Below are 24948 nucleotides of genomic sequence, written 5' to 3'. Positions count from 1 at the left end.
TATTGAATGTTCCTTTTTCCAAAATTCAAATTTATAATTGAATGCACATTTTGTATATGTAGGACAACAGAGGATGAAGTACTATGATCTGATCGTGAATGGCTCCTACACCCCACAAACAGTGCCCACAGGAGGAAAAGCACTTTCTGAGAAACTCTTCCAAACTCCTACTCACCTGCCAGATACTGTGAGTGAGAAATGATATTAGAGTTATCTATATTATTTGAACAATTAGTAATAGTTTGCCTTTGATGCCTTCTTCTCAGGAAGTCAATAATGTTTGATCCAGAGTGCGCAGTTAAAACTAAAATCTGAGTGTGTTGCATTATGATGCAATTGAGCAGGTGACAATATATATGATTTTCTCCACAATGCCCATACATCCATAATTTGGTAATGATCCAATCGTTTTGGTCCCTGTTAATGATGCTGACAAGAAAATCCATATTCCTTTGGTTGCATCTTGCTATATCTAATATATTTAATTTTTAAGTACTTTTCATTTCTTTTAGTGTATTTTTCTATTAGTGTTTCAATGTGGATATGGGAAGTAGAGTTTTTATCATAAAATTAAGTACAATTAATGTGTCATAATCATAAGGAAATGATGCGAGTATTTATTAAAATGTTAAAAATACATAAGCTTGACAATTGAAGGGCTTTTTCCAACTTTAAGAACAGACCAGCTAGCCAGAATATGGAAGTTTAAGAAGAAGGTCTTCCAAATCAGGGATTTTCGGTTCCTTTCTTGGTGACCTTTCAACCAAGCCAATTACTGCTTCTAATTTAACATTTTAACTTAGATATTTGTGCCTGGTTTCTATGGAGCCCCTTGAGTGACTTGGGTAATTTTAAAAGAATACGAAAGGGGACATGGATAATATATATTAAGAAGCAGCTCCAGTGTTTCATATTATTGGCAACATAAGCTTTTATGACATACCTTAATTTTAATTTGCTCTTTAGTTGCACAAGTGTGGCATTTGTACCTTACACAGGTTCTAAATCCATTTTAAATTGAGGAACTCAAACCACTTGTTTTCAAATAGTTATTTAATGTGAAAACATTCTTAATCTTAGTAATTTCCATTCTGATTTCTAATCATCCCTTTCTATTGTAGTCAACCATTTAATTTCTTACAGTGATTCTCTAATAATATCTCTTAAATATACAAGTGCACAGCTTAATGTGGAAGACTTGCATGAGATTTGGCAGTAATAATGTAACATAGTTTATAGAGATTTGTGGTCACTTGGTATGGTCAGACAAAAAGTGCATTCATTCATGCAGAACTCCAGATTTTCATTTTCTATTGCAGTAAGTATCCCATCCTGTAGAGCAGGGGTAGGCAACGTCGGTCCTGGAGTGCCACAGTATGTGCAGGTTTTTGTTCCAACCCAGTTCCTTAACGAGAACTCAATTATTGCTGATGAAGCACATATTGCTTAAGTGACATTTTAATGCTTCATTTTAGTGGTCTCGCTTGTTAAGGTTCTCCAACCTTAATTGCTTATTTCAATCTTAAACTGCTGCATTCAGTGTTTTAATTGCTCCTTATTAGCAATAAGATGTAAAAGACAAAGCAGCCAGCAGTTCTCCAGCTAGCTTTTTTCCAATTACATCTGTGTGTGTTCATCATGCACGGTTTGATTTAATAAAACACTTAATAGAAAAATGTGACAGACTGAAAATGATCTGTTTTAGGCTTCAAATCATTTGGATGATATCCTTGGAAAGGAAAAAAATCTACGATATAAAAGCCTTACATTGCACAGACTAACAAGCCATAAAATTAAATAAGGTCTGAGATTGGCAATGATTGGTTTCTAATTAAGCAATTGGGTTGAATGAAAACCTGTAGCCACTGCGGCTCACCAGGACCGACATTGCCTACCCCTGTTTTACATCTTATTGCTAATAAGGAGCAATTAAAACACTGAATGCAGCAGTTTAAGATTGAAATAAGCAATTAAGGTTGGAGAACCTTAACAAGCGAGACCACTAAAATGAAACATTAAAATGTCACTTAAGCAATATGTGCTTCATCAGCAATAATTGAGTTCTCGTTAAGGAACTGGGTTGGAACAAAAACCTGCACATACTGTGGCACTCCAGGACCGACGTTGCCTACCCCTGCTGTAGAGTTCAGATAGTTTATACATCACACTGGGCCGACCACTGGGGATGTTTATGTTCCTTGATGGCTTGATGCTGTGTGCATTCTGAACCTGTACAGTGTCAAGAAGTTTATCCTTTTTAACATTACAGCCATTATAGGTAAAATGAGTATGGTATTTTCAATTTTTTAATTATTTCATCACTGTGCAAGTCATACTCCTGGCCTTTCTTGATTTTTCCTTAAATACTTGCATTGAAAATATCTGTGTTGTTAGAACTCTAAAATTCTATTCAGAAAAAGAGATAGCTGGTATTTTTGTTTTTCCAGGCAAGATCTCCCAATACTGCCACAAGCATCGTTGTTGAACGATGGCACCCATGTGTTAAGTACTACTTTTCTAGCACTTCATCTGCATATTCTTTTTTTTTTTACTTTAAAATATCCTCTTCTGCTGCCATTACTGATGTAATATAACGTGCCCCTCCATGTATGAATTGTCTCTCTCCTTTAAATAGCTAGATTATAATTATGTAAAAAATAATTATATAAAAAATGTTGCACCTTATTTCACTACACGTGATGGCAATTCATTTTTTCCTGATTATTACTTCATATTTTCTTCTGATGTGTTTCAGTTATTAACATTGACGCAATAGTTATTTAATAAATTGGAGCTGCTGATTCATGATCCTCTTTATTTGCATGTTAGTGGGCTACTTTTAAAATATTTTGTAAGGAATGAGAATGAAGTTGGTCGATTTCTGCTGAGCCATGGTAAATTTATATAAAAACGTAAATCATACAGCACTAAATATTTCCATTAAGTTAAGGTGTTCACTTTCACAAAGGGGCTGGTCTTTTCTAAAGAAATCTTTTGTTAATAAAACTAATAACTACAGAGATATACCAGGTGTGAGAGTGAAAAAATCCTGTTATAGGATGTTTTGTGCATAAGCAATAAATTTGTATTTCAGAATGGCAGTTAGAGCGAAAACAGGTAATATGTAATAATAACAATAATAATAATAATAATATATAATAAAACAGGTGGCGCAGTGGTAGTGCTGCTGCTTTGCAGTAAGGAGACTATGGAAGATTGTGGGTTTGCTTACTGGTTCCTCCCTGTGTGGATAGCGCTTTGAGTACTGAGAAAAGCGCTATATAAATGTAATGAATTATTATTATTTTTAATATGCAAGTGAATGCTTCAGCCAGCCCAATACATTGCTTAGCTAATCATTTGGTTTTGTGTGTGTTTTTTTTTTTTTTTAAACAGAGCATATAACTTTCCATTATTTCCATAGGCTTTTTATTTATTTATTTCTGCAGTGATATCTCCTTCGGTAATTTGATGCTTAAGGCTTCATCACTGTGTTCCTGATTGACACTGAGCAAGTTTCTTAACCTGGCAGTGCTTCAGTTTTTGGAATTTATTCACATTTGTAGTTTAGTTGGAACACTGCATAACAATGTCATCTAAATAAATATTTGTAAATTCCAAGTGGAAGACATTAGCATTTTAATTTTTTTTCTTGCTTAATAATTAGTTTGACATGAATTTGGGTAGATATGAGCGAATGATATTGACAGTATGAACATTTTCCTTTTAATTATGTGAACAAACTAAATCTATACAGTTTAATACTGAAAGTTTTCAAAGAGTAATGTTGTCTTTTTTTTGGTTGCTGCTAGTCTGCAGATTTACGGCACCGACCGTCAAGTGACATCACCAGCAGCAGTGTCGTTGGAGGATTTTCTCTGACTAGCATAGTTCCTGTAGCAACCCCTGGAAACAATACTCCTTGCTCACTGGACACCCCTAACTCTTCATCATTTACTGGTCCTTTTACTCCAGCTTCTGGTACCTCTTCACAGGGAGCTACTCCTTACACTCCACGTGGAGGTACCCCATTTTCTCAGGATTCTGCATATTCTAGCAGGTTAGTATAATGAACTGTGAAAATTGCCTACATTTGAAAGCTTAGATTTGAAAAAATCAGGTATTTAATTAGAACAGTAGTAATAGCATTTCCAAAGCATAATTAAAAATTTCCGCTTTTACTTGTATCTATACTTGGGACTTGTACATTTTTTTAAGCTTAACAGCAATAATATAGCTCTTGCAAAGAGTTATTCAGCTATGTTTGGTGAAAAAAAAATGTTTTCATTGATGTGAAAAATAGTTTTTATTATCATTGACACTTAAAGGAATAACATTGAATTTTTACTGTAACCTGAACTATAATATTTACCATTGTAATTTCCTTTACTAATTGTAATCTTTTTCTTGGATTTTCTATTATCACACTATTCAATAATCTTTCATTTTTTTTATCCTGTTCTGACAAATTTTTGTGATATTATTGTATTTTTGCCAAAACTCGAAATAATTTGTTCCCTTTGTTATTTACTTTTTTTGTTCTTTTAATTGTATCCATATATTGTCTTTGCTGAATGTTAAAGGGCAATAATTACTTCAGTGCCAGAAACATTTCTTAATGAGCAGGCAAGTGAAAATGACAGTGAGTAATAGATGGACTTTAGAAAATTAGAGCAACCTGGACAAGAACTGTCCATTCAGCCTAACAATGCTTGCCAGTCCTATCCACTTAATTCCTTCAAAATAGCATCAAGTCTAGCTTTGAAAGTCCGTAGCATCCCACTTTCTATCGCACTACTTGGCAAAATATTTAATTTGTTTATGCATTTAGCATTCAGTGTTGTTTGCACCTGTCTCTGTACTGGTCATTGGTGATCATCAGCATTTGGATACAAGTAAGTGAGCAAACTCTGTAGCAAAAAGGAAAGCAGCAAATGAAACACATATGCTGTTAAAGCAATGACAAACAATGCAGATATTTACTAATTTATATTTTTAAAATTTTATTTGAAGAAAACAACATAGCATACAATCAACTTGAACTTATACAACAAATGACTTCATAGTCAAACTAGAAAAAAATCAAAAAGTTATACAGAAAGCAGAAACAAAAAGACAAAACCTAACAAAACAGAATACAACCCCTACCCAAGATATTTACTGAATTCTTAGGAGCATATTTAGGCTGGATAACTAAACAGTGAGATGTGTTAAAAGTAAGAATGATGTACTGATTGTGAAATTGTTTGGAATCAAATTCTGCAGTTTTGGGTGTCCTTGAGTAATGGAGTTGGGGGAAAAAAACTGACCTGTACTAATAATGGCACTTAGCTAATAGCATTGATCTTTATTCAAAAGTTGTTACTGTGGAATGTTTTAGTAAGCTATCAGATTATTAATGCTGCAGAATTTAACCGGAAATTGACTAGCCTTGGACTAGTGGACTGCCGCTAGTTTAATACTCAGCATTAACTTAAGTTGTTAATTTTACCTTTTTAAAATTAGTGAACAATTTTAGTACAGTTTATACAGTAGTTTAGTACAGTATATTATATTTTATAAGTATTTTATATACCTTTTATATTGTGATTATGTTGTTTTATTGTGGTTAGATTGTTTACAAAACTTCAGTGTCTCTCTTTTTTTTAAAAACTGTTTTTTAGACAAGGGACTCCAGGATATTCGGGAAATACCAGTGGATATCACCAGGATAATCTACCCACCATCTCTTCCTCTTCAACTCCCTTATCTTCTTCTTCATCATTGACAGCAGGATATAAATCAAGGCGACATGAAAATAGCTCCTACCACCAGGACTCATCTTATTCCAGGCGACAGGGTCATCACCACTATTCTTCTAGCTCTTCTCAGTCACACTATCGAAGTAATGACCACCAATATCCCCCATATAGTAGTAGTACTGGACTTGGAGGTGGAGCTGGCTCTACTGGTAGTGGCTCTGGACAGCAGTATGAGACTGGTGGCACCTCATCTTTATACTCCCACCATCATTCCTCATCTGAAAGTAACAGAGAGAGCACTGGAAGCCGATATAGTAGCAGCAGTAGTCGTCGCTCTTCAGAAGGACGCTCTTACCATCATCATGAAGGTGGCTCGTCATCTTATCACCATCACCATCATTCTGATAGAAGAGAGGACAGAGGGTATCGTAGCAGCAGTCATCACCGTTCTAGCCTTGATTCGTCATCATCTAGTTATCATCACCGCCACAGGAACCATCATCATAACCACCACAGAGACTCGGACTTTGTAAACAGTCAACAACCGTCACAAAACTACTCATCAGCTGATCGTTATCACCAGAATTCCTCCTCCTCCACCTCCTCCAGTTCATCCTATATTTATGGAAAAGATTCCACTCAGTCAACATGTGCAATAGGTAATGCCCTTCCCCTTTCTTCAAGTCATGAGCAGGCATTTGAACAGCCTTCTGGAGATAAAGACTATAGAGTCCTTCCACCCCCACCAGTTCCATCTGCTTCCTCTGTAGTGACAGCAGTGGCTGATACTACAAGTTATACTCAAGGGAATTCTCTGAATGACTATTACCCACCTCATCTTCAGAACATAGCGGACACTTCTCTTGCAAACTTGCATCAGGATGGCCCAGTGGAGTCCATTGTGTCAGGGGGCATGCATTCAGCTGAAGAGAGGCTGATTTTGTTACAGCTTCAACAGCAGCAGCTCCCTCAGTCTCCAGTGGTAACAGAATTGGCAGCCTCAGTTGTTGTTGGTGGTAATTTATCACCAGCACATTGTCCCTCTGTTTCCTCAACACGGTCAGTATCACCAGAACTGGACTCAACTAATGAAAGCGTCCCGTTTGCACACCACAGCAGTTTGGACTCTCGTATAGAGATGCTGCTAAAGGAGCAAAGGGCCAAATTTTCTTTTCTTAGTTCAGATGATGAAGATGACAAAGAAAAGGACAGATCTATAAAGAAAGATGAAGAATCAGAGAAGCAGAGTACAGAAGGGAACTCTTTGTTGAAATCAAGGAGGCAAAAATTAGACAAAGATGAAAGAGCAGAAATAAGGGGGTACAAAAATGAAGTGCATAAAAAGCCCTCAACTCCCCCTCCACCTGCGCCTGCCAGTTTTGAGGATGTCGTGCCTGCTCAGGAAGACCAAACGATAAATCTGCAGAAGACACCAACTCAGAATGGGCAGGATCAGGTATGATTGCAATATCAAATGATAACTGTTTCAAAATATTTTTAGCAATTGTTTCATTTAAAATTTTAATGCAGCTGTATATTAATGTTTATGAGAATGGTCTTCAAAGCAACAAATAAATACATTTGTAGTAACACTCTGAGGCTTACTACAGCACTGGGGGCAAAGCAGGAACCAACACAGCAAGGGGAACAAGTCCATTACATTTCCTGTATTGGACATACACTCACATTCAAGTGGGGGAAAATTTAGTATTGTCATTGCTGCTCTGCAAGTGTTTTTAATCTTAACAAAAATAAATAATTGTGCCAGAAACAGAAAACAAAAGTTATTATTGAGTTAATGTCAAATTCGGTAAAAATGTACTGACTCCAATTCTAACTAAATGTAGATTTTAATATAATGTGTTAAAATTTCCAATTTCACATATGTTAATTTAAATAATTTTTTTTTCTTCTAACCTTGATTAAAAAAATTACCTTTTTAATTTTTTTTTAGTTTTGTCTTTTGCTTAATGTTATGCAATGTTTGTAACTTCTTTAATAGATAATATAAAAAAGCCACAGTGGCATCACTATACCTAAAATTTTATTTGGTTCTGGTGCTAAAAAGTAGCTTGATGATTCCCCATTAATAATAATAATAATAATAATACATTTTATTTATACAAGGCGCCTTTCAGGGAACTCAAGGACACCGAACAACAATAAATAAATAAATAAATAAATAAATAATTAAATAAAAGACACAATTATAAAAAACTTAAAACATCAGAAAATCTAGAAATTGGCAATGATAAAATGCTTTATATGCTGTATATAGTAATCCCTCCTCCATCGCAGGGGTTACGTTCCAGAGCAACCCGCGAAGTGAGAAAATCCGCAAAGTAGAAACCATATGTTTATAAGGTTATTTTTATATATTTTAAGTCCTTATAAACTCTCCCACATGGTTTATAAATATTCCCCGTACAGTTATACAGCATAAACCCTTTATATTCTCTTAGTTATTAGGTAAGATTCATTGAAATTATGTATGTAAACACAGTTTATATACTACAGTACTCACAAACATACGTATCGTATATCATTGAGGAGTTTTATTTAATACGTAACAGTTTTAAACATATTGTAATTGAGTAGGTGATATAAAAATACGTGAAAAATCTAACATGTAAATGCTGTACATAAAACCAAAATGCTATTTTAAAGAAACCGTAGAGCGTCTCCGATATCACATTTGTTACAGCCAGGCCACCGGCAATAAATACCTACAATGCAAAAAAAAAAATGCAATGCAAAAAATTGTATAAAATGTGTGCACAGTTACAATAAACGTACATACATGTACTGTACTAAGTACGTAGAAAAATAGTTTTGGGTACTCACCAACTTGTCAGATAACGATGATATTTACTGCACTGTCACAGCTGTTGTAAAGGAGCCTCTTCACGCGACTGTGTAGCAGCGCCGTCGTCTTCTTCCACTGAAGGCGTACTAGGCAGTGTTTTACGTGTAAGGAACATCGTGATGGGCAGTTGCTGGCGCTGCCTTTTCATTTGTGTAAAGAGGTTCCTATACACTTCCGTGGCGCCGTCAAGAGCATTTTTAAATTGCAGAGAACGAATCATTTGCGGGTCCCATTCTTCAACGGATGTCTGCAGATCTTTTGCCATTCGTAGAATGGTCGCGAGACGCTCGAGAGTTAGGCCTGCGTCTTCCTCTGCCGGGTCGTCTTGATCTTCCTCCTCGCTCGCTGACTTGGTCATCTCGGCCAAATCTTCATCGCTGAGCAGCTCGGAGTGGGCATCGAGCAGCTCATTGATGTCATCACTGGTCATGTCGTTGAATCCCTCTCCTCCTAGCAGTTTTGCCAGCGTGACTGCCTTGTCAACCGCTGAGTCATGAATTTCTTCTGCAGAAAAGCCCTTCTTTTCGCACACAATCTCTGGCCACAATTTCTTCCAGCAGGCATTAACCGTGTCTTTCTTCATATCATTAAGGGCCTTCTGCACGTTCACCATACACGATGTGATCATGTACTTACGCCAGTACTCCTTCAGGGAAAAGTCATCGTCCGTGTCCTTTGCCTTGACCATGTGTTGCAGGCTGTTCCTTGTGTACAATGCCTTGAAAGCCCGGATAACTCCTTGATCCATTGGCTGAATCAGTGATGTTGTATTTGGTGGCAAGAACTCAATTTTTACACCTCGGTAGGATAGATCCAAGGGATGACCTCCAGCATTGTCCAGAAGTAAAAGGACTTTGAAATCCGGCCCTTTATCTGCCAGATAGATCTTTACTTCTGGGATGAAACATTGGTGAAACCAATCCGACGTTAGGCGTTTCGTAATCCACGCCTTCGGGTTGTGCATCCAGTACACAGGCAGCAGGTTTTTATTCTTATTTTTCAGGGCTCGGGGGTTTTTGGACTTATAAATGAGCCCAGGCTTTATCATAAAGCCCGCAGCATTGGCGCACATGACCAGCGTGATGCGATCTTTGTGCGCCTTAAACCCCGGGGCTTTTGCCTCTTCCTTCGTGATAAAAGTACGAGACGGCATCTGCTTCCAAAATAGGGCCGTCTCATCCATATTAAACACGGTTTCAGGCTGATATGCGCCTTCCTCAATAATCGTCTTGAACGTGTCGGCGACAAATTTCTCAGCTGCGGCTTTGTCTGCGGAGGCAGCCTCTCCTTGCAGGTTAACACTGGCCAAGTTGAACCTTTTCTTAAATTTTTCAAACCAGCCCTTGCTGGCAGTAAATTCATGGCTCTCGCTGGGGGATTCAGCAGAAGTTCCAGGTCGAGGGTCGTCATCGTCTGGAGCATCTCCAGCATCCACAAACCTATCATAAAGTTGCTTGGCCTTTTGTCGGATGATATTGGTGTCCACGGGGATGTTTTTTTTCCGGCAGTCTTCGATCCAAATCCCTAACGCAGATTCCATCCGGATTACCACTTTACTACGTCCACTTACACTTCGTTTCGCCTCCTGGTTAAATGACACTGCAGCCGTAGATTGTATGTTCTTTTCCTCCTTCTTAATATAACGAACCGTGGACTCGTTGATACCGTAGTGGCGTCCTACAGCGGCGTAGCTTTTCCCTTCCTTCAACATGTCCAACAATTTCACCTTTTCAGCAATTGTTAGCATCTTCCGTTGGCGCTTCGGCACGGCCCCAGTAGCAGGAGAAGATCGCTTTGTAGACATAACGAAGAGCTTGACTACAGTACGCACAAAGCAAAACGATGATGCTGAATGAGTGAGATGAGATGAGATGCCGGCTTTAAGTGAAATCGAATTCTGTGCTCCCTGTCGCGGAGCCAGTCAGCACCCAGGAGCTTAACCACGTCCTCTGATTGGGTAGCTTCTTAGCCATCCGCCAATAGCGTCCCTTGTTTGAAGTCAAATGCGTCCCTTGTTTGAATTCAAATGGGCAAATCATGAGGAAGCGCACGTACTGTAGACCGCAGACATCCGCGAAGCAGTGAAAAATCTGTGATATACATTCACATATGCTTACATTTAAAATCCGCGATGGAGTGAAGCCGCGAAGGAGGAAGCGCGATATAGCGAGGGATCACTGTATTGTGTGCTTTGAGTCAATATAGTAAATACATTATCTTTAAAAAGTTTGTGGTCACCCAGAAAGTTTAATGTTTTTGATATAAATTAATACCCTTTTTTATCTGGATACCATTAAATTGATTACAAAAAATATAGCCAAGGATCTGTAAGGCATTTGTTTCTCAAACTATGACTCTGATGCTGTTGTGGAGTTGCCAGTCTAGGCCTTTCCCTTCTTTATCTACCCTGGTTAGATCCAGTTTGCCCTCTTCTCTCAAGGCAGTAATAGACACCTTTGTATACAATTTTCATATATTCTACAAGAAACCAATAGACTGAAATGTCTGTTGAGAAAGCTGTTTCATTTTGGTCATTTTTGAACCCAGAACTGAACTTTATGAATGTCAGTACCTTGTAACACAAGTGAGCATAAAGAATAACAGGTTTCAGTGGTGCCAGTGCAGTTAGAAAGATTTCAGTGATAACCACGTAGCATTAACACATGACTAATTAAGGATAAGCTAAGTGAGTTTACCATTAAGACACTGAATGAATTGCTGCTGAAAATGAGGCTATGAAGCCATAAGTGAATAATAAATTAAAAATCGAGCATTTCAATCAATAAGAGTCTTTCTACACACTAGTAATGCCATGGCTGTATTTTGAAAATGGTATCTTGGTAAAAATGGTATCAATACACATGAACATTTTTAATGACCTCAAACTTTTGACTGGTACTGTATATTGGTTTAAATTACAAATAGAGGAGTTGGAGTCGGTGGTACCATAAATTGATGAGTGGGAGTTGAAGGTTTTGTGTCTTCTTCATCTCATTTGTTTTGTTGTTAATTCATGATTACACATGCTTTATGCATTTTAGGAAGGCAATAGATGAAGTAGTTGTACAAAAATAAATTGTACTTAATAAGTAGAAAAATAAGATAAATAGTAGTAGTCATGGGCAATAATATGATAATGATAACTATTGATTAATCCTTGCATTGTAAAACTATTATCTCTCTCTGCTAAATACTTGAGTCCATGTCTAAAGCACCACCATTGTGTGTCTGGCAATGCTTTGTCAGAAACAGTTATCATATGGTTAAAGATCCTGACAATTAAATTCCATATATTATTTTTTTTTATTACTTGTTTAACTCTCTTGGCATTTTTTATGTTTATGGTAAATGTCAGCTTAGGTTGTACTTTTATAAGAGTACAAGATTGATCAAGCTTACTTACGGTTGAAATAAATAAATGGCAGATGGTTCCTTTATTAATCAATGATCAGTGTCAGTTAATGCGGTACGAGTTAAAATTATGATTTTTGAGACATTTTTTTATGTTCTGAGTACCATTCTTTAGCTGCCTTTAGCAATGCACACTTCCCTCTAATCCAGGTACAGCTTTTCGGCATGTCCTGGTGTCTTTTCTCATTGGCTTAAGTATTGGGAGAGACTGCCCAAGTTGAAAAAAAGATTTTAATTACTTTAATCTAAAATTTTATTCCTCAGTTCCTCACTTTTCCTCAGAAAGTAAACAAATTGACTTTATTATAAAATATGTTTGTGGGTGTAAATAGCGCATGTTCTGAATGCAGGAAGGACTTTAAAGTAATTCAATATTAATTGTAACCGAAACAAGTGGCATTGCTCATTGTTGCATTCACAAATATAAATATAATCATGATACTGCAGAAATATGAGGGAGGACCCAAAAATTCCAGAAATTGTTTACAAAAACAAAAAAAAAAACTTCAGTACAAAACATATATTAATTTCCTTTTAGTCATCTTGAAAATACTCTTCTTATGTGTCTTTCTTTTCTCAAATTATTTCTGTACTCATCTTTTGTTATTGTGACTAGCACCTTCTGTGTTTTTTTTTTTTTGGCTAGACTTCTTCCATGGTGGAAAATCTTTTTCCAAATCCAGGTGATTCAAAGCAACAACTACATTGTTTTTGGTCAAAAACTTTTTGATGACATGGTGTATGCATGTTTGTTGCCACAGTGCCAAATCTTATTTTGGGTGCGCCACTGCACCAGATATTTTTTTGCTGATGGTTTTCCGTAGTTCCTACAGCTGTTCAGTGTAATGCAGCTGATTAAAAGTCTTTCCATGGGTAACAAACTCTTTATGAACAAGCCTGTGAACATTGGAAACCGTTGTCATCATTGTCTCTCGAAAATCTGCTGTGGTGGCTTGGAGACAAAAGTCAACTATGTCACCTGCATAACTGCAGAATAAACACCAGAAATATGCAATCAGTTTAGCTCTGCACAATGCCACTCAGCTGAATGATTAAGCAGACTGTAGGCATATTTGAGAACTACATCCTACTCCTGTGCTATTTTCTCATTCTGGAAATATTTGGGTCCCCGCTTATATATATTAAAGCATAGTTGCAGTAGGTATGCAAATTTTAGTACACAAGTTATTTTGTAAGTGAAACAAGATTTGGTAACTGATTTGTTGTTACTATAATTCATGGATACTTCGACTTTTTCACTTATGTATTGTAAAGATTTGGGTACATTGAATGCAAATTTTTTAAGAGCTTTGCTGATTACAGATCTTTGCCTGTAGACTTTGGAAATGAGAATTGAGATAAGGATATTTTAAAAAGTTACAAATGGCTTATTACTTTGAAGTCTTTTTTTGTGCTTTTACATACCCTTGGGTTGACATTTTTTGGTAATTGTAGTTTGAGCATCTGCATGAGCGGAGTGGTATTCAGATAAATTAAAAGTCATGCAATTCAGTCTCTCATTTTTACTTACACTTTCAATATGACATGTTTCTTTATTTCTGATTAATATTATGATGAGCTGTTTTCTACCTCAGTTGATTTCTGGACTTAGGATCAGATGTTTCAATATACCGTGCATCCAGAAAGTATTCACAGCGCCTCACTTTTTCCACATTTTGTTACGTTACAGCCTTATTCCAAAATGGATTAAATTCATTTATTTCCTCAGAATTCTACACATAACACCCCATAATGACAACGTGAAAAAGGTTTACTTGACGTTTTTGCAAATCTATTAAAAATAAAAAAACTGAGAAATCACATGTACATAAGTATTCACAGCCTTTGCTCAGTACTTTGTCGATGCACCTTTGGCAGCAATTACAGCCTCAAGTCTTGTTGAATATGATGCCACAAGCTTGGCACACCTATCCTTGGCCAGTTTTGCCCATTCCTCTTTGCAGCACCTCTCAAGCTCCATCAGGTTGGATGGGAAGCGTCGGTGCACAGCCATTTTAAGATCTCTCCAGAGATGTTCAATCGGATTTAAGTCTGGGCTCTGGCTGGGCCACTCAAGGACATTCACAGAGTTGTCCTGAAGCCGCTCCTTTGATATCTTGGCTGTGTGCTTAGGGTCGTTGTCCTGCTGAAAGATGAACCGTCGCCCCAGTCTGAGGTCAAGAGCACTCTGGAGCTGGTTTTCTTCCAGGATGTCTCTGTACATTGCTGCAATCATCTTTCCCTTTATCCTGACTAGTCTCCCGTCCCTGCTGCTGAAAAACATCCCCACAGCATGATGCTGCCACCACCATGCTTCACTGTAGCGATGGTGCCAGGTTTCCTCCAAACGTGACGCTAGTGGTGGGCGGTGTGACCAAAATTCTATATCACGGTATTTTTCTAAATTATCCCAGTTTCACGGTATTCGACGGTGTTTTTTTCCCCATGCATGAGTGGATGTTAACCACATTTTCCACTGGAATTACTGGCTAAGAATAACCTATTCCACTGTCAAGAGTATTGTACATTGTACAAAAAAACATTTTAATGTGCACACAAGTATTAATACAGGTTTGCATTGCCCCATAAAGTGATAGTTTTCAAGGGGGTGGCACTAATGGAGAAGGTATCACATTGCATGACAGATGCAGTCAAAATATAGAACCTTTTTATTGAACAAATTTTGCAAAAACTTAAACTATAATTTTGACAACATATTTTCAACCATACAAAGAGGCATTTAGACTTAGTAAAATATCCAGAAGTGCTTGTCAAAAGTTGTATTGCACTGAATATGTCTTAGAAAAGGAATAAATAGTAAATATTTTTTGTAAACCAACTACACTTTCTGTTAATGTTAACAGTCTCTGGCCACTGACACGTTAAAGTGACTTTTTAAACAACTTTATCATCATTAAACTGCATAATATTTAAACTAATAAATAATAACAATAAAATAAATAATAGTATTATTACTGATAGTTGCACTGTTATGTTCAGTGTAGAGAACTTTATGGCAGGTGTGACAAGGCTCCAAAAAACTGGATGTATGAATGGGTATCGCACAGGTTTAACTTAAATATTGTATAAATGTTGGGTTTGTGATCTGGTGGTCGGAGACACGAACACAGAATTCAATGCATGTTCTTCTGAGCGGGCTTTCTTTATTGCACGCGTGCTGTCTCTATCTGATGTACTAAAAACCCAGTTCCTATCCGTCCCTTTTCTTTCTCCACATAACCAATCATCACACGATAAACGTTTTGTGAAATTAAAACTAGTTATAAACTTAGCTCACGGAGTGTTCAGAACTTTAAAAATATCTCCGTTATACATGTTTAATTATGCCATCCATTCAGAGTTGCGCCCATCTCTGAACGAGTCGCCAACACATCAAAGGATGAATATAAGCAAAACATACACTAGCAGGGTCAATATAGCACAACAAAACCCCACATCCTACATGACTTTGAAAGGAAACTGAAGCGCCAAGTAAACCCACCAGAAATACATGCAAATGCAAGGCAGTCACGCCGCCGTGCCCCCATGTGATTAATGCATGCTTTAATGCATTTCACCATGAAAATTATATTAAGTATTTATTTTAGCATTCTAAATGTTCAGAGAGAAGGAAGATCATGAAGTGAATGTATTCTGTGTGGGGTTCGCTGCCGGCGCCTCCTCTTAGTGCAAGAAGAAGTCAGTTTAAGAATCACTTAACACAAAGCATTTAATGTGCTATATAACTTATGACGGGGTTTGAAAACATGTCGTCACACTATTACACAGTACCCAGGTACATTACACTGTATTGAAAACAAATAAAACAAGTACAACTTGGCTTGTAGTATTATCCAGTACTATAGAAACAGTATTTACACATCTGACCTTTTAAAACTAAAGTATCTCCAGGCTCTCTGTCCATTTTCACCATGCAGCAATCCTATGCTACCGCCCACTATTTGGTGGTGTAGCAGTGAAAAAGAGCCCTAGTGCAACAAATCTGTGTTTAGCGGTGTAGCAGTGAAAAAGGTCCCCACTTGAACAGTTTCCCGCTGCGCCACATTCCGAACGTTGTTTAGGCAATTTAAACCGGTGTTGCGGTATAAGAAAAATCCATATCATAAAAAAAATAAAAAAGGTTTTCAGTATGAACCGGTATACCGCCCAGCACTACGTGACGCCTGGCATTCACACCAAAGAGTTCAGTCTTTGTCTCATCAGACCAGAGAATTTTCTTTCTCATGGTCTGAGAGTCCTTCAGGTGCCTTTTGGCAAACTCCAGGCGGGCTGCCATGTGCCTTTTACTAAGGAGTGGCTTCCGTCTGGCCACTCTACCATACAGGCCTGATTGGTGGATTGCTGCAGAGATGGTTGTCCTTCTGGAAGGTTCTCCTCTCTCCACAGAGGACCTCTGGAGCTCTGACAGAGTGACCATCGGGTTCTTGGTCACCTCCCTGACTAAGGCCCTTCTCCCCCGATCGCTCAGTTTAGATGGCCGGCCAGCTCTAGGAAGAGTCCTGGTGGTTTTGAACTTCTTCCACTTACGGATGATGGAGGCCACTGTGCTCACTGGGACCTTCAAAGCAGCAGAAATTTTTCTGTAACCTTCCCCAGATATGTGCCTCTAGACAATCCTGTCTCGGAGGTCTACAGACAGTTCCTTTGACTTCATGCTTGGTTTGTGCTCTGACATGAACTGTCAACTGTGGGACCTTATATAGACAGGTGTGTGCCTTTCCAAATCATGTCCAGTCAACTGAATTTACCACAGGTGGACTCCAATTAAGCTGCAGAAACATCTCAAGGATGATCAGGGGAAACAGGATGCACCTGAGCTCAGTTTCGAGCTTCACTTCAAAGGCTGTAAATACTTATTATGAACATGTGCTTTCTCAATTTTTTTATTTTTAATAAATTTGCAAAAACCTCAAGTAAACTTTTTTCATGTTGTCATTATGGGGTGTTGTGTGTAGAATTCTGAGCAAAAAAATGAATTTAATCCATTTTGGAATAAGGCTGTAACATAACAAAATGTGGAATACTTTCCAGATGCACTGTAGGTCCATGCAGACGAGCATTATTCCTGCAAGTGTCTTCTGTATTTGTTCCTGATAATATTAAATCTGTACACATCCCTTCTCAAATACAACACTGCCTAAATTATGTTTTCTGAATATTAAGGAAGAAGGTTGAACTGCTAGTATTAATAGTATTAACCAGGTTGTATACAAAGGAGGCAGCTAGATGTTACCTGGCTTTCTTTAAGTGCATCCATTCCCTCAAAGTACACTTAAATTTAACAGAGTATGTATCATACTTCTCTAAATTTATGTCACTGAGACTTTTTTCCCCAAAATGTGAATGCCTTGCTTTAGCTTTGGCCAAGTAGATGGATCAAAGCTCAGAAAATTGCCAAGTGTATTTAAGGATGCATATAGTACGCATAACTGAGAAATCAAAGCTCTTAATATGTCCTATTTTTCCTTCATTAGCATGAGGAAGTGCTTTTGACCTATACTTACCACTGCTTCTCAAGTAACAGTATGAACTGTTTGACAGCTACCATGAGCTCATCTATACACCGTCACTGAGTTGCTCACACTGAAATGCAATAGATGTTTGTGGCAGAATACTGCCAGTATCTAGTAAAGTAGAAAAGAAGCAATGAAAACACTCTGCAAATGCTTTGCTTATCTGAAATTGATAAGACCTACTCTTTAATTGCTGGAAAAAGCCTCAACATTTTTCCATCTTTTAGTGTCTCAAAGCACACTACCAGAGGCATCAGACCTCACTACCAGAGGCATCAGACCTCACTACCAGATCCCATTTTGCAAACTTAATTTCTTTCTCATCATAAACACATTACAGCACATCAATTTTCTTTGAGGTGCCTTTCTGAAAGAAATAATTGACAAGTTTAACTCTTTTAGGGCTAATTTTTTTTTTGTTTCTTTTCTCCCAGGGCTGAATATTTTTCCAAAAACTAACATTTTTTAAAAAAAGAACACAAAGCAATTGTTTAACATATCAAATCAACAAAAAATATTTACTTTTGACAAATGTTACTGTCTTGCATGTTGTATGAGCCTGCATACTCTATGATTTCACATACAGTAATCCCTCACTTATCGCGGGAGATAGGTTCCAAGGCCGACCGCTATAACTGAATTTCCGCGAAGTAGGGACACTATATTTATTTAATTATTTAACGTGTATTTGGACGTTTTTAAACCCTCCCTGTATTGTTTACAACCCACCGTTTACTCTATTAAAAACAGGGACAACTGCTAAGCAATATGAAATTGGTAGATAAGTTTACACTTACTGTATAGTGAAGTACACGTAGCAGCTTGTAGGCGGTCATGACGTCGTCGACCTTGTTGCAAAGATTCCTAAAGCAGATTCCATCCAGACTACTGCCTTATCACATCCACTTGCAACTCGTTTTGCACCCTGGTTAAAGGACACTGCGGCCGTAGATCTTATATGCTTTTCCTCCTTTTTAAATAAAAAGAATCGATGTCCTGCAGCGGTGTAGCTGTTCCCTTCCTTCAACATATCCAAAACTTTTACCTTTTCTGCAATCATTTGCATCTTCTGTTGGTGATTGGACATGGCCCTTGAAGCATTAGCACGTTAATGATGAATGAGTGAGATGAGACTTCCTGGTTAATGCAACACTCCGTCGCTGAGCCAATCAGCAGCACACAGGAACTTAACTGCGTGCTCTGATTGGGTAGTTTCTCAGCCATCCGCCAATAGCATCTCTTGTATGAAATCAACTGGGCAAACCAACTGAGGAAGCAAGTAAAAAGACCCATTGTCTGTAGAAGCCCGCGAAGCAGTGAAAAATCCGCGTTATGTATTTAGATATGCTTACATATAAAATCCGCGAAAACTGAACCGCGAAGTAGCGAGGGATTACTGTACATATCACATACATTTTACACAGCAAAGTCTGATCTCGCTCAAAGCAGCCAATTTCAGTCATTGCCACATTGCACTCCTTACAATATGTGTTGCTTTGGTGCCTATTTTTCAATTGTCTGTTGCTGCACTTTCTCACATATATTGTTAGTGTGTACTGTAGAGAGACAAGTCACCCATTTGCCATCGTGCCATGCCACTGCCACCAAGTTTTCTGCCTGCATGAAAACCGTATTGTCATCTCTTTTCATCTTCTGAGACTTTATGAACTTTATGTATGACATTATAGCCTGGCTCACCCCATGGGATTTGCTTCTGTTTATTACAAAAGTGAATAAAACTTTGCAGCAGCACATACCTAAGCCACCAGGGGACAAAACACGTTTGGACCAATGCTCCCTGAAGTTATATCACCAGTTCTGTCCCATCTCTATTTGTAATGCCATAGCAAGCTTCATCTCGTCTTTCGTTGTGGGATTCCACTTTGAAAAACGAGAATGCGATGCAAACGCAGCCCGCGATTCAAAAAAAATCTCTGCCTACCTGTTTGTCTCGTCTGACAGTAGCTGAAAAGCAGCATCAGGAGAGAGCAGCCTGAAGTACAGCAGCTGGTGGTCTGTCGTGTCCAACAGCAAGCCATGCCGTCTTGTAAACTCCGGTAGCCAGATCGGCTCTCAACGGATCAATGTCTGTGTATTTATCCCATGCGAACCTTGCCATAGATGCATCGGCTGCGCGAAGGCACTCAACTGGCAGCAGATCCGCTGGCGCGGCATCGGCTGGTGTCTGATCAGCTGATGCCTGCTTCTCACTATCTTGCTCGATCTCCTGATCACTGCCAATAAAATCCGATTCTGAAAAATCAAGAGTCCGACTCCGCGATAATGCGCAAAACATCGTCTGCCGAGTGTTTTCTTTTCTGCACTTGCTTCGCTCCCTTTTCACATGTCGATGCCATCTTGCCATTGTTTACATTTCGCAACTCACGCACACGCAAGGTTTAGTTGCCGAGTCAACAAGTCTAGCATTCCTCCAAGCACAGAGGGAATGCCTGTGACGTGACAGTGAGATTTGTCGCCATTAACAGCTGATTGTCGCCCCCTATCCCTGGATGTCGACTTTTGTCGACATTCGCCTTCAACCCCTCCTGTCGACAAAAGTCGACATCCGCCCTAAAAGAGTTAACAATGTTTAAGTTTGTAATTATGTTGTAAGTCTCCTTGGATAAAGGCATTAGCCAAATAAGTAAATGTAAATATAAAAATAGCCTTTTTTCTTTCCATAACTTCAACATAGCTCTTGTTCACTGGATGACTAAAGTTTTAGCTACTGATTAGTAAACATTTTTTCTGTTTGCAAGATGGGTGTATACATTGCAAACTTAGCACCACGTTTTAGAACACTAGTCATTGGCCTTTAACAAGGGAAGAAAAGACTACTAAGCAAAGTTCATTATATATATACTAGTCATTTAGCCCGTTACAATAACGGGCGCTAGAACAGTAGTGCATAAACATTAGTAGGAACAGTCTATATTAAATGGCAAGGGACTTTGACCTCATTCTTTTTGTTGGTTGTATTTTTCTTTCTTTCAGCCTTTCTTTTGTTTGATGTTTACTTGCTGAGCTGACCGTTCTTCGTGGGGTGCCGCCGTGTATTGTGTGTCTTTAATTTTCTGTGACAGTAATACTGTCTTGTACAGCTCTTTTCAAAAGGGCGACCTCAATTGAGCGCGGCGAATAAAGGCGTTCGTAGATAATTTACTTCAAATGGCTCTGGAATATGTGAAGAGCAACAAAGGTGCAGATCTTTATTTACGCGCTTCTTTATTCGCTGCGCCCAATTGAGGTCGCCCTTTTGAGGCTCGCCTTTTTGTGCGCGCCCTTATTGAAGGATACCGTCTTGTACGTCCGCTGGCTTGTACGTCCATAATATACCTTTAATTTTCTCTGGCGGTAATACAGGAGTGCGCATCGGTAATATGCCTTTAATCTCCTCTGACAGTAATACTGGCTTGTATGTGGCTGTAATATGCGTCACTGTATTGTGTACCTTTAATTTCCTCTCGCAGTAATACTGGTTTGTATTTCCGTAAAACGCCTCTAACTTTCTCTGACTTGTGGTCATCCACATCAAAAGAAATAATGACGCCACCCTGACCACAAGTGTTTACCGCAAAGAATGCTACGCAGACAAGATTTTACACTTCACCAGCAACCACCCGGTATCTCATAAACGGAGCTGTGTGAAAACCCTATTCAGACGAGTCCACACTCAGTGTAATACTAAGGAAACAAAAATTAATGAGAGACGCTATCTCTTCCACCTTTTCACCTCAAACGGATACTCAAAAACATTCATTAATTGTAGCTTACACAGGAGACGCCGAGTAAATCGGCAAACAATTGACTTAAATCAGAACCCCCACCCCACCTGGCACTCACTCCCTTATCACCACAAGGTGTCAGAAGGTACAGCACGCATCCTGACCAAGTGGGGCGTCAGAATAGCACACAAACCCATGAACAATTTGCGCACAGTCCTCTTTAATGCCAAAAACAAGAAATCGACGGCAGAAGCACGAAACGCAGTTTATAGTATCTCATGCAATTCTTGCTCAGCAGTATACATAGGACAAACTTCAAAAAGAATCTCAACATGTGTACAGGAACATCGCAACGCCGTCAGAAGAAAGGACGCACTATCATTGATCTATGCACATACTAAATCAACAAGACACACATTCAACTGGGACAATGTAAAAGTAAAATTTAAGGCCAGTACTAAAAGTGCCAGAGAGTTGGCCGAGTCTTGGCTATCAAATGAAAATGCCATCAACAGACACTTGGACATAAATCCAGCATATGCTAACTTAAGAAGAACATGTGCATAATAAATAAACTATACAACAATATACAATACTATACAATTTTTATATATGCTAATATTATTGGTTTACTGGAGCTCCTTACTCTTGATCATGCAACATACAGTTGCCCATGAGTAAAGCATTTCTGCTATAGATCATTTTATGCTTTTTTCTAGTGGGTACAGATCACTTAATTCTCATGGATTCAGTGTGGTGCTCTGCATAAGGCAAATTCAACGTTTGATTTTTGGAAGCGTCTGGATTTTTTTTTTTCCCCAAATGTTTTTCGATGCCCGCATCAGGTCAGACTGTATTATTAAATTTTAATAATGTTCACTCAGCTTATTTGCAACCACAAAACCAGTTCCCAGAACATTGTTATTTCTTTCATTGTAATATGCTGTACTGTAAAAAATTTTTATATCCAAAATGTCTTTGCCTTTCCATGAAACTCTTCCAAGAGTTGTTTTCACAGCACCAGATTTGTTGTGACTGCTCATGTTCCATGTTTCTATTTGTATATCAAAATCTGTTTTGTGTTGCTTAGGTCTAACGAACTTTTTGATGTGGCTATCACTTCTGGCCTTCTTAATCGTTTAAGTGTTTGACAGTGTAGGTTATTAGCCCCACGAACAACCACCAACCTGGAGGTCAAGGTACTTTGATTTCAGGGTGTTCCTCCCTTAGAGGTTTCTCTTCACATATGGCTATTGAGACCACTGTTCCCATTCACAATGTAATAATAATAATATATTTTTTTTATTTGTAGGCACCTTCCTAAACATTCAAGGACATGGAACAATAGATAAAACAGATTATAAACAAAACTAAAATACAAAAATTAAAATCAGACAGAGCAATTGTAATCAAAGAGAAAAGGCAGTCTTAAACAAATGAGTTTTAAGTTTAGATTTGAAAAGTGAAAATGATTCAGTATTTCTAAGCTCAGATGGTAGTGAGTTCCAGAGCTGGGGAGCAGAGCAACTGAATGCTCTGCTCCCCATAGTGGGTAAGACTAACGAAGGGGACAGTCAAGTGGATGGAGGAAGAGGATCAAAGGGTACGGGAGAGAATGGCAACATGGAGGAGGACAGACAGATATGGAGGGGCAAGGTTGTGGATAGCCTTAAAAGTTAACAGAAGAGTTTTGAATTGAATGCAGAACTTAACTGGAAGCCAGTGAAGCTGGTGCAAAACGGGAGTGATATGGTGAATAGAGGGGGTTCTAGTAATGATGCGGGCAGCTGAATTCTGGACTTCTTGAAGCTAATAAAGAGATTTGCGAGAAAGACCAAATAAAAGGGAATTGCAATAATCCAGAGGGGAAGTGACAAGGCTATGAACAAGGATAGCAGTGGTGTGGGGAGTGAGTGAGGGAGGGGCAAATAAGATTAATGTTGCGCAAGTGGAAATATGTGGGACTGAAAGGATAAAGTACTGTCAAGGATGACACCCAGACTCATAACCTGTGGGAAAGGGAAGACAGAGGAATTATCAGTAACAAATGAAAAATGATCGGTATTGGATAATGTTGATTTTGTATCAATGATGAGAATCTCAGTTTTGTTACTATTTAATTTAGGAAAATTTGAAGAAAACCAGGATTTGATTTCTGCTACGCAATCAATAAGCGAGGAGGGTGGAAAGGAAGCAGTAGGTTTCCAAGTGAGATAGAGCTGGGTGTCATCAGCATAACAGTGGAAGCAAATGATATATTTATGAAAGATATTTCCAAGGGTAAGGAGGTAAATAATGAAAAGGAGGGGCCCCAGGACAGAGCCCTGAGACACACCTGAAGTAACAGTGGTGGGTTGGGATGTGAAAGTTTTAAGGTGAACAAACTAACTGTGGCCTGAGAGGTAGGATCTGAACCAATCTAGTGGAGTGTGGGTCCCACTGCCAGGTTGTATTGACAGGACCCAGTTCCCTTTTCTGTTGGCCAACCCATACTGCCAAAGGGTTGGCTACCACAACCTAGCCCCACCTTGAATTTATTAGTGGTGAATGAGCATTGGTTGATTATAATGTAGTAGCCATCTCAGCCATCCACAGAGGTCCTGTTGATTTCTGATTTGCTATAACAAACTTAAGTTAATTAGTAAGCCTAAACATTTGTTACCCTTAGCTGTTGTAGTCAGCATTTTAAGGTGAAAGTCATAGGAATTTCATGAAAAGGCATTTTCGTGACTTTTCATGTGCTAATTCTGCATATTTTCTTGTTGTATTTAAATAAAGGGCTCCAGTGAAAAAATAAATCCTTGAAGTTATTTTATGTTGTATGCAAGTGTTGTGTTGTGCCTTGTGACGTGTGTCAGTTAATGGTATGATGCCTGCTTGTCAATTATGATTGCAGTCTTTTGATTACAATACTAAAGATGTGTCTGAAACACACACACACAATATTGGGTGCATTCCTACATGGTGCTTTGAGGATGTGTGTGTATTTGGACAGTCTTATCTGGAGAAAAATATTAAAGAGCGGATATAAGAGAATTACAAGAGGCAGGCTTTCTGTGTGTTTTTCTTTCTTAGTGAGAAAAGTGCACTAAAATGAAAGATGCTGCATTTCTTGCACCTATGTGCAGAAAATACGCATCATGTCATATTTTTAAAAATGCAATGCATTTCTCTGCATTGATAAGAATGGGGCATGATTTTACTGGTGTGTTATGGATTAACTTATTTATATGACTGTGGAACTATAATGCAAGGAAGCTCATAAATATGAATGTACATGGTAACCTCTTACAGGAAAGGTTTAGGCTACCTATTTAATGTTATATATTTTTGTGTATCTATGTTGTGGTTGCTTTTGGTTATATTTTTAATATTGTTGTTATGGACAGTTGGTGAAGTTGCTTTATTTTACATACTATACTGTGTACTTTGACATGAACATGTGTGACTATTTCTCTTTCTGTAGTTAATTTAATGCTCTGCACCTGCAACCGTCTGTTGGTTGTGCCCCTTATTTATCTGGATACAGTCTGACAGTTTCTATAAGGAAACATGTATGTGAATGTAGATGTGGTCCATTTCTACAGGTACTTGGCGGTCCACATCAATGACAGGCTAGACTAGTCTCAGAACACAGAGGAACTTGTACGAGATCGTTGGATGAGGTTAGA

General features: G+C 38.3%; 1 protein-coding gene across 3 annotated transcripts in view; it reads left to right on the top strand.

Moving 5' to 3' along the window:
• Window positions 1-24948, top strand: part of setd1a (SET domain containing 1A, histone lysine methyltransferase) — a 91951-nt gene that overhangs the window by 6575 nt on the left and 60428 nt on the right. For all 3 annotated transcript variants that reach the window (XM_028815556.2, XM_028815554.2, XM_051934492.1), the window contains exons 5-7: window positions 63-187; window positions 3813-4060; window positions 5664-7197. In XM_028815556.2, coding sequence (XP_028671389.2) covers window positions 63-187; window positions 3813-4060; window positions 5664-7197 — 1907 coding nt within the window. The remainder of the gene's footprint in view (window positions 1-62; window positions 188-3812; window positions 4061-5663; window positions 7198-24948) is intronic.

Source organism: Erpetoichthys calabaricus, chromosome 12 (genome assembly GCF_900747795.2).
Source record: "Erpetoichthys calabaricus chromosome 12, fErpCal1.3, whole genome shotgun sequence".
In the NCBI taxonomy this organism is placed as follows: Eukaryota; Metazoa; Chordata; class Cladistia; order Polypteriformes; family Polypteridae; genus Erpetoichthys; species Erpetoichthys calabaricus.
Note: the sequence above shows the minus strand (reverse complement) of the source record. Positions and strands in the feature narration are given on the sequence as shown.